General features: G+C 41.7%; 1 gene segment (V, D, J or C); it reads right to left on the reverse strand.

The window, feature by feature from the left end:
- Positions 1-9,166: 9,166 nt before the first annotated feature.
- On the reverse strand, positions 9,167-9,963 carry LOC123482206. The segment is given in 2 exon segments: positions 9,167-9,525; positions 9,715-9,963. Coding segments are annotated over 2 exon segments (408 nt in total).
- Between the last annotated feature and the right edge of the window lie 1,266 nt (positions 9,964-11,229).

Consider the following 11,229-nt stretch of genomic DNA (forward strand, 5'->3'; position numbering starts at 1 on the left):
GGTACCAACACATCCTCCGAGAGCCACTTCTCCAACCATCCAAGAACAGTTTGGTGACCGACTCAATGCCTTTTCCAGCATGATGGAGCACCTTGCCATGAGGTAAAGTGATAACTAAGTGGCTCGGGAACAAAACATCAACATTTTGGGTCCATGGCCAGGAAACTCCCCAGACCTTAATCCCATTGAGGAACTTGTGGCCGATCCTCAAGGGCGGGTGGACAACCAAAACCCCACAAATTCTGACAAACTCCAAGCATTGATTATGCAAGAATGGGCTGCCATCAGTCAGGATGTGGCCCAGAAGTTAATTGACAGCATGCCAGGGTGGATTGCAGAGGTCTTGAAAAATAAGGGTCAACACTGCAAATATTGACTCTTGCATAAACTTAATGTAATTGTCAATAAAAAGCCTTTGACACTTATGGAATGCTTGTAATTATACTTCAGTATACCATAGTAACATCTGACAAAAATATCTCATAACAATGAAGCAGCAAACTTTGTAAAGACCAATACTTGTGTCATTCTCAAAACGTTTGACCACGACTGTAGTAGTTAGGAATATTATGGCTGCAGGTGAGTTGAAGGTTTCCTCCAGGTCCTTCTATTAGTGCAACAGGGCTCTGATTAACCATGCTACTACAGTTTTTCTCGATTGCTAAGACACATTTCTTGAAAGCTGCTCTCCTTTTCTCTTAACTGTGAACACAAAACCCAATTTTCAAGCTACATTCACAAAACCTCAGACTCTTCTTGCAAAACCAAACTTCACCTCAAAACAGTTCAATCTGTGCTCAAAACTGAACTATGTTGTCAATCGTGCCCGCAGTCAATCAAAATAAAAAACACTCACTGAACAGTCACTAAACACTACGAGAAAACTAGAAAACACTATGCTCAGGACATGAAGCTGGAGAAATAAATGTTTATTGTTCACTGTAGGCTAAATGCATGTTGCAAAACAAAAAAACTGTGCATTTAGCACTTGTACAAAAAGACAAAACAGAAATCTTGTGCATTTACATGTAGCACTTGTAAAAAACAAACAGAAATCTTATGCGTTTGCCACTTGGTACAGTAAGCCCATGTAAAAATAAAGTACAAAAATATACAAATAAGTGCATTACTCAGCCACAGCATCATGTCTCTCGTACTGGGTCAGGCCACAGGACTTCATCCACATCACAGGCCACATTTTGTCTGGCTAGGCAACGGAAAAACCCCTGGCATGCCGTATCCAGGCTTGGCATGCCTCCACACCTATGTCACCACAGGCAAGTCCTATGGCTTGCAGGAGATTTACCCTGGTGTAAGGTTGGCGTTTCATACCTTCCACCGCCATGAGGAGAAGAATTCCTCAATGGGGTTTAGGAAAGGGGAGTACGGTGGAAGGCAAAGATTGATAAAACCTTGGTTCCATATTGTACCACTCTCTAACTCTGGAGGGCTCTGTGAAAACTCACATTGTCCCAAACAACAACATAGATGGGATGCTCATCCTGCTGCCCCTAACAAAGCATCTCGCATGTGATTGAGGAAAATGAGGAGCTGGTGAGTGTTGTAGGGCCCCAGGTTGGCATGATGGTGGACAACCCCATGATTGCTGATGGCAGCACATAATGTGACATTGCCACCACGCTGCCCAGGAACACCAACAATGGCCCGATGGCCAATCACATCTACGGCCTCTCCTTCTCCTTTTGGTGAGATTAAACCCAGCTTCATCCATGTAGATGTATTGATGGGGTCTTTCCATTGCATCCAGTTGAAAAACCCTCTGTAGAAATAAATATAGTTTGTAAGTGATAGCGGAAAAAAGTGATTTAGGCCACTACAGTAAATCACTACTTAGAGTAATCAACATTGAATGTGTCTGGATATATGCCAACCTGTACATACTGGAATCTTTGCTCTTTGACTCTGTCTGAGTTGCGATCAAAGGGCACTCTGTATAGCTGTTTCATGCGCAGTCTGTTGCGCTTGAGGACACGATCAACAGTAGAGAGGCTGACACTGTTGATACCCTCAAAATGTAAATGGTCCTCAATGATCTTCTGCCGAATTTCGCTCAGTTTAATGGCATTGTTCTCACGGGACCATATCAACAATTAGGGTCTCTTGGTGTGGGGAGAACATACCTGTCCTCCCACCCCCATGTGCAGTCTTTCAATTCTACAAAAAGAGAACATGGAGTTACAAAAAATATACATGGTATACTAGGCCTACAAACAGTTAGACCAACCCTCCCATTACAATACTACAGTACATTGGTACAGTGATGTACTGAAACATATATTCACTTACAGTATACTGTGGTAGAGTATATAGTATGTCATACAGCAATTGCTGTCAACATTTACATACTGTACTATAATGTCAAAAAAGGTAATTACCTGTTCTCTTCTCTAAATCTTCGGATTATGGTGGACATAGCCAATCTACTGATGTTTGGTTGTACCCTTTGTCCAGCCTCCCCTCATGCTCATACCATGGACAGAACATGGTCAATCACAGTAGCTCTGATTTCATCAGATATTACTGTTCTTTGTCTTCGCTGACCACCTCGACTACCCCTCGACCTCCTCTCACGAACTCTTCCTCTCAGATTTCTATCCATTGTAGGGCCTCACAAACCAGTGCTCTCTGAACTGGCTTACTGTATATGTTCCTCACATCATTAGCCACAGTGTGATCAATTTTGAGTTGTTGTGTTCAAGTGGTGATACCTGTGCTCTAATTGTGTTTGACTTTTGTCACCTGTGCTCACCATTATGCAGCACGGGTGCATCACAATGAAAATGTGTTGGCAAGTTGTGTCTAAACAGGTGAAAAGTGCTTGTGGTTTTGCCAAAAGAGTGATTGATTCAATCAGTGGGTTCAGGCAACTGAGCATTTGGTTCAGACAATAGGGTTTAGTGTTTTAGCAATTGAGAAAAACTGTAAACGACTCTCCTGTGGAGAGAGAGAGAGAGAGAGAGAGAGAGAGAGAGAGAGAGAGAGAGAGAGAGAGAGAGAGAGAGAGAGAGAGAGAGAGAGAGAGAGAGAGAGAGAGAGAGGAGAGATGGAGAGAAGATGAGAGAGAGAGAGAGAGAGAGAGAGAGAGAGAGAGAGAGAAGGGAGAGAGAGAGAGAGAGAGAGAGAGAGAGAGGGGAGAGAGAGAGAGAGAGAGAGAGAGAGAGAGAGAGAGAGAGAGAGAGAGAGAGAGAGAGAGAGAGAGAGAGAGAGAGAGAGAGAGAGAGAGAGAGAGAGAGAGAGAGAGAGAGAGAGGATATTTTATTCTGTTTGATGACATTCGAGTAGATTTGTTAGGCTTCTCATCGGTAAGTGATTTTAATACCTGTCACCCAGAGTGGTAGAGCTGCCAGGTGAATCAGAACTCTAAACATGATGATGAAGGAGAAGATTATGATGATGAGGATGCTGAGGAAGACGATGATGATGAGGATGCCTCAGTGGAGGAGTGATATGAGTGTCTCTGGATGAAGCTCTGAGGGTGAAAGGAGAGGGCTGATGTTGTAGTATCCTGTTTTCTTTAGGGGTGGTGGATAGTGAGAGTGTTAGAGGGGAGTGGCAGGAAGCCTGTACTGTAAAAGCTCGCTCATAGGACCTCACTGTGAACATGACTGATTACATGATCATGACAATGAAAGACAATGCAAATTAATTACTTAAAAATCATACAATGTGATTTTCTGGATTTTTGTTTTAGATTCCGTCTCTCACAGTTGAAGTGTACGTATGATCAAAATTACAGACCTCTACATGCTTTGTAAGTAGGAAAACCTGCAAAATTGGCAGTGTATCAAATACTTGTTCTCCCCACTGTAGATTATGGTAATTCATCATCACTGTATGTAAATACGTTTTATTTTTATTTTTTTATATACATACATACACATACATATACATATATATATACATACATATACACATATATATATATACACACACATATATACACACATACATACATACATTCACATACATATGCTTAAAAAATATATATATATATACTCCCCTTTATTACTTCCAACCCCACCACCCTTTCCCTACTTGGGAGTAAACTAGTGAACAACAATGCCCAGGCCTCTACTTCCAGCTTATACCTACTATCTACATTTTATGGACACAGTCAATTTTACAATAATTATATTTTGCTTTGTTTTTCTCCTGAACTTCTTCTACTCTCAACCTCTCCGATCGTTTTCATGATGTCCATCCGGTTTGCTTCTATATGCCATATCTTTCTAACTGTGCTCTTTCCCAAAGCTCCAAACATACAACCTATATACTTATTATGGACACAGTATGCTTACATTATTAGTTATCTTGTTATTATTTGTTGTTAGTTGTTATTAGTCCCATCCTTCAATTCCATTCAACACCTCCCATCTATCTCTTAACACCATCCATATTGGATTTCTATTTGCCATATATATTTCAACTGTACTGTGATGTCTTACAAAAGTTCTGAACCTTTCTATTCTCATTGTTTATACAGATTGTGAATGGAAAATATTTTTTTTGGCTAAAAGTATTATTGTGTTATTGATCGATTGACTAGGACTTTTCAGATCACCCAGTAATGCTATCTGCAAGGTTAGCTCCGGGTAAATATTGCAATCCTTTAGCCATTCCTGGACCTGTGTCCAAAAACAAGCTACAAATGGACAGTACCAAAACAAATGATCTAATGATTCTGTCTCTTTGCAGCAAAATCTGCAGAGCTGGGAAGATTGGGCTGGGAAGATTGGGCTGGGAAGATTGGGCTGGGAAGATTGGGCTGGGAAGATTGGGCTGGGAAGATTGGGCTGGGAAGATTGGGCTGGGAAGATTGGGCTGGGAAGATTGGGCTGGGAAGATTGGGCTGGGAAGATTGTATTATTTTGTCAATTAGTATATTTGAGTTTAACAACAATATTTGTTGCATTATTTGTTCTGTCGTTTCTGGAGGATTAAATTGAAATTGCAACCAACTTTCTATGGCTTGTTTTAGAAATAGTGATATTTGGGAGATGGTTTCCTTTTCAAATAACTGAAAGTGAGTGGTTGTAATCTGAATAAAGGGAAAAGGGGCCATTCTTGGACATTGGGTGAGACACGATTTTACTAATTTGCTAGAGAACCAGTTCGGATTTAAGTATAACTTTTGTATGACTGAAGCTTTTTAGTGATAGGTCTAATGCTTTAATATTTAATCCTTTCTGTCCTCGAATTCATATTCATTATATAAATAGGTCTGTTTAATTTTGTCTGGCTTGCCGTTCCAAATAAAATGGAATATTTTTTTCTCATATAATTTAAAAAACTGTTCCTCAGCATAGGCAAGACCATAAGCAAATAGGTAAACTGGGATAATACTAAAGAGTTAATCAGGTGATTTTTCCACAAATTGACAGGTATTTACCTTTCCATGGTAGCAAGATCTTGTCTATTTCTGCTAAATTTCTATTAAAATGTATTGAAGTGAGATCATTTATTTCCTTTGGGATATGTATTCCTGAGTATATCCACATCACCATCAGACCATTTTATTGGTAAACTACATGGTAATGTAAATTTTTTATTTTTAGTGATCCAATACGTAATATAGTACATTTGTCATAATTTGTTGTAATCCAGAGAGGTTAGAAAATGTATCTAGATCCTCTATGAGGCTGTAGAGGATTCTAGTTGTGGATTTAACAGAAAACATGAATCATCAGTGTACAATGACACCTTTGTTTTTAAGCCCTGGATTTCTAATCCCCTGATATTGTTGGATCTGATTTTAAAGCTAACATCTCGATGGGCCACAATAAATAGATATGCCGATAGTGGACAACCTTGTTTCCTCCTCTTGACAGTTTAAAACTCTCTGAGAAATAGCCATTATTTACTATTTTACACCTAGGGTTACTATACATGATTTTGACCCCTTATATAAGAGATTCTCCTAAATTGAAATGCTCCAGGCATTTATATATAAACCCCAGTCGTACTTTTATCAAATGCCTTTTCGAAGTCTGCTATGAATAGCAGGCCTGGTTTCCCAGATTTTACATAGTGTTCTATGTATTTCTGTTTTTAATTTGTAATACATTTTACAACAATTTCTAAAAGCCTGTTTTCACTTTGTCATTATGGGGAATTGTGTAGATTGCTGAATATTTTTTATTTAATTAGCAACATACTTCAGTAGTAAATATATCTTTCATGAGGGACTTAGTACCTGTCACCCATAGTGGTAGAGTTGCTACTTGTATGAGGAGCGTGATCATGTTGATGGTTCTGGAGAGAAGTGTCACATGGACAAGGAGAAAGGGTTTTCAGATAGTCAGAGATGTGTTGTCAGCTAGTGGGAGTGTCAAATGTATACTGCATCCCAAATGGCACCCTATTCCCTTTATAGTGCACTACTTTGGACCAGAGTCCATAGGGGTGAGAGGAAATAAGTCAATAGAGACGGTGAGCTGAACTGAGCTGCCGGAGGGGAAGGAAATGGCATCACTTTGACGTCAGAACTTATGTTGATATTCAAGCAGATACCTTGTTCACCTACAGGTCTCCTGTTCAACTTAAAGGTGTATTGTGGAACATACCCGTATCTACATCATTGAAAGTATTTGTATTTTTTAGTCTTTAGAGTGTACCTATGTTTTAGATTCTGCAGTAATCACACTACCAAATAGGCTGTAATTTGAAGAAATACCTCAACCGTTTCTTCAAAGCAACAACATCAACCACATTATTTGGTATAGAGGTTTGATAACAACTTCCTCCATATGCTCAGACATCTACAGCGGTGGATAGCAGGTCTGCTGGGTGTTGATGTACACTGCAGTTGGGGAGTAACGGATCAGAAGGGGTTTTTGTAGAAGAGAGAAGGGTATCTACATCACTGGGTTGACTTCAGGTCAGAACAGTAACACACTGCACTGTCTTCAGGTCAGAACAGTAATACACTGCACTGTCTTCAGGTCAGAACAGTAATGCACTGCACTGTCTTCAGGTCAGAACAGTAATACACTGCACTGTCTTCAGGTCAGAACAGTAACACACTGCACTGTCTTCAGGTCAGAACAGTAACACACTGCACTGTCTTCAGGTCAGAACAGTAATGCACTGCACTGTCTTCAGGTCAGAACAGTAATACACTGCACTGTCTTCAGGTCAGAACAGTAATACACTGCACTGTCTTCAGGTCAGAACAGTAATAAACTGCACTGTCTGCTCGGCATCCGACCGTAAGGCGCTACAGAGGGTAGTACGTACGGCCCAGTACATCACTGGTGCCAAGCTTCCTGCCATCCAGGACCTCAATACCAGGCGGTGTCAGAGGAAGGCCCACAAAATGGTCAAAGACTCCAGCCACCCTAGTCATAAACTGTTCTCTCTGCTACCGCACGGCAAGCGGTACCGGAGCGCCAAGTCTAGGACCAAAAGGCTCCTTAACAACTTCTACCCCCAAGCCATAAGACTGGTGAACAATTAATCAAATGGCCACCCAGAGTATTTACATTGACCCTTGCTGTTTATTATCTATGCATAGTCACTTTACCCCTACCTACATGTATGAATTACCTTGACTAACCTGTATCCCCGCACATTGACTCGGTACCGGTACCCCCTGTATATAGCCTCATTATTGTTATTTTACTGTGTAACTTTTATTTTATTTTTTACTTTTGTTTAATTATTTTCTTAACTCTATTTCTTGAACTGCAATGTTGGTTAAGGGCTTGTAGGTAAGCATTTCACTGTAAGGAATACCTGTTGTATTCGGCGCATGTGACAAATACAATTTGATTTGATTTAATTGGCACACAGTCAAAGAGAGAGGGCTGGGAAAGAGAGAGAGGGAGAGAGAGAGAGATGGAGGGAGGGAGAGAGAGAGAGATGGGGGAAGAGAGAGAGAAAGAGAGAGAGAGAGAGAGGGGGGAGAGAGAGACGGGGTTGGGGAGAGAGACGGGGGGTTGGGGAGAGAGAGAGAGAGAGAGACGGGGTATGAGAGAGAGAGGGGGAGAGTAGTCATGTGAATCACATCTATGCAGGGAGGAGTAATGGAATGTGACATTGTAACGTTGCATAATTTATGTTAATGAGTGTTGACACTAAACTGTAATACCAGTGTACTGTACTAGGACTGATATCACCTTGCTTATGTCATAATCCATCTGTGGTTATTCATTGGCACTGAATCAAAGTCACACCTCAGATGCAGGTGTTCTGAACAGTGTGCTAATACTACTATCAGATAGGGTTTATGTAGAGGAGAGAAGGTACTCTACATCACTGTGTTGGCTGGCTGCACAGTAATAAACTGCACTGTCTTCAGGTCCTCTCAGACTCAGGAGATGAAGGGAAGCCTCTTTCCTACCATCTCCACTCATATTGAAGTGCTTTTCAAGTGGTGACTCCAAGGTTATTGACTGGACATTTACATAACCAATGAGTTTCATAGCAGTGTCTCCTGCTGACTGTTGGTACCATAGTATCATTCGGTAGTCAGGAATAGTATGTCTGCAGGTGAGTTGAACGTTTCTTCCAGGTCCTTCTATTAGCGCAACAGGGCTCTGATTAACCATGCTACTAAACGACTCTCCTGTAGAGAGAGAGAGAGAGAGAGAGAGGAGAGATGGAGAGAGAGAGAGAGAGAGAGAGAGAGAGAGAGAGAGAGAGAGAGAGAGAGAGAGAGAGAGAGAGAGAGAGAGAGAGAGAGGATATTTTATTCAGTTTGATGACATTCGTAGATTTGTTAGGCTTCTCATCATAGGTGATTTAATACCTGTCACCCAGAGTGGTAGAGCTGCCAGGTGAATCAGAACTCTGAACATGATGATGAAGGAGAAGATGATGATGATGAAGATGCTGAGGAAGACGATGATGATGAGGGATGCCTCAGTGGAGGAGTGGGATATGAGTGTCTCCTGGATGAAGCTCTGAGGTGAAAGGAGAGGGGGCTGATGTTGTAGTATCCTGTTTCCTTTAGGGTGGTGGATAGTGAGAGTGTTAGAGGGAGTGTCAGGAAGCCTGTACTGTAAAGCTTGCTCATAGGACCTCACTGTGAACATGACTGATTACATGATCATGACAATGAAACCATCAGACATTAGAAGAACTAGTGTTAGAGGTCCCCCTACAGTACGTGATGAGACCATCTCTTTACATATTATATTCCATCCTATTGAAACTCTGGGGTTTTTGTGCAGCTGTGCTTGTCGTCTGTATCACTGTGTTCATACACGGCACAGAAGTACATGCCGCTGTCTCCTGCCTCCACCTTCTTCACTGTGAAAGATCCACTCTCAGCATCTGTCTTAACAGTTGGATATTTGTCTTCACCGAAGGCTCCATAGTCTGGTTTGCTATAACTACTTGTGAAGACTACCTGCTTCATTCCCTCTCCTGGACGCTGTCTGTACCAGTACATCTGGTTGTAGCCAGCTCCCTTAGTGTGACTGCAGTTCATCTGAGCATCACTGTCTTTCAGTCCCCAGAGTATGGTGGGTGTCTGAGTGACTTCACTCCCCTCAACAAGACCTGTAAGGATACAGTGAGAACGAAATCAATAGAGTTAGATACAGTTAAACATGAATACATCAAGACTCAGGTGAAGTGAACGTTTGCTTGGAAACATCAATATCTATAACTATAGAAGGCCGTCATTGTAAATAAGAATTTTGATCTTAACTTTCCTGGTTAAATAAATGAAACATTATGAAACTGTACCTGCAGCACAAAGCACTAAGACAGTAACAGTGAAGAGAAATGTGAACATGTTTGATCACGTTATATGTGAGAGTGCTGGAAAGAGTCTGGTATCAATGTACAGAATAAAAGAGGAGTGTCACATAGATGAATAGATGACAATCAGTAGACCACGGCAGGTTTCACCATATTGAACATGTCAGTGAAGTGGGAGGGACACTGATGATCTGAATACATCATGCAAATGACTGGTTCAGACTGTAGAGACGTTCACATTATTAAAGATAGAGGTCCCCCTACAGGACATGATGAGACCATCAGCTCTTTAGATATTATATTCTATCCTATAGAGCTCGCCAGCTTGTACAGTCGTGGTCAAAAGTTTTGAGAATTACACATATATTAATTTTCACAAAGTCTGCTGCCTCAGTTTTTATGATGGCAATTTGCATATACTCCATAATGTTATGAAGAGTGATCAGATGAATTTCAATTAATTGCAAAGTCCCTCTTTGCCATGAAAATGAACTTAATCCCCAAAAAACATTTCCACTGCATTTCAGCCCTGCCACAAAAGGACCAGCTGACATCATGTCAGTGATTCTCTCAAGTAACACAGGTGAGAGTGTTGACGAGGACAAGGCTGGAGATCACTCTGTCATGCTGATTGAGTTAGAATAACAGACTGGAAGCTTTAAAAGGAGGGTGGTGCTTGAAACCATTGTTCTTCCAGTTAACCATGGTTACCTGCAAGGAAACACGTGCCGTCATCATTGCTTTGCACAAAAAGGGCTTCACAGGCAAGGATATTGCTGCTAGTAAGATTGTACCTAAATCAACCATTTATCGGATCATCAAGAACTTCGAGGAGAGAGGTTCAATTGTTGTAAAGAAGGCATCAGGGCGCCCAAGAAAGTCCAGCAAGCGCCAGGACCGTCTCCTAAAGTTGATTCAGCTGCAGGATCGTGTCACCACCAGTGCAGAGCTTGCTCAGGAATGGCAGCAGGCAGGTGTGAGTGCATCTGCACGCACAGTGAGGCGAATACTTTTGGAGGATGGCCTGGTGTCAAGAAGGGCAGAGAGGAAGCCACTTCTCTCCAGGAAAAACATCAGGGACAGACTGGTATTCTGCAAAAGGTACAGGGCAATTGGACTGCTGAGGACTGGGGTAAAGTCATTTTCTCTGATGAATCCCCTTTCCGATTGTTTGGGGCATCCGGGAAAAAAGCTTGTCCGGAGAAGACAAGGTGAGCACTACCATCAGTCCTGTGTCATGCCAACAGTAAAGCATCCTGAGACCATTCATGTGTGGGGTTGCTTCTAAGCCAAGGGAGTGGGCTCACTCACAATTTTGCCTAAGAACACAGCCATGAATAAAGAATGGTACCAACACATCCTCCGAGAGCCACTTCTCCCAACCATCCAAGAACAGTTTGGTGACGACCAATGCCTTTTCCAGCATGATGGAGCACCTTGCCATGAGGCGAAAGTGATAACTAAGTGGCTCGGGGAACAAAACATCAACATTTTGGGTCC

Source organism: Coregonus clupeaformis, chromosome 29 (assembly GCF_020615455.1).
Source record: "Coregonus clupeaformis isolate EN_2021a chromosome 29, ASM2061545v1, whole genome shotgun sequence".
Lineage (NCBI taxonomy): Eukaryota > Metazoa > Chordata > Actinopteri > Salmoniformes > Salmonidae > Coregonus > Coregonus clupeaformis.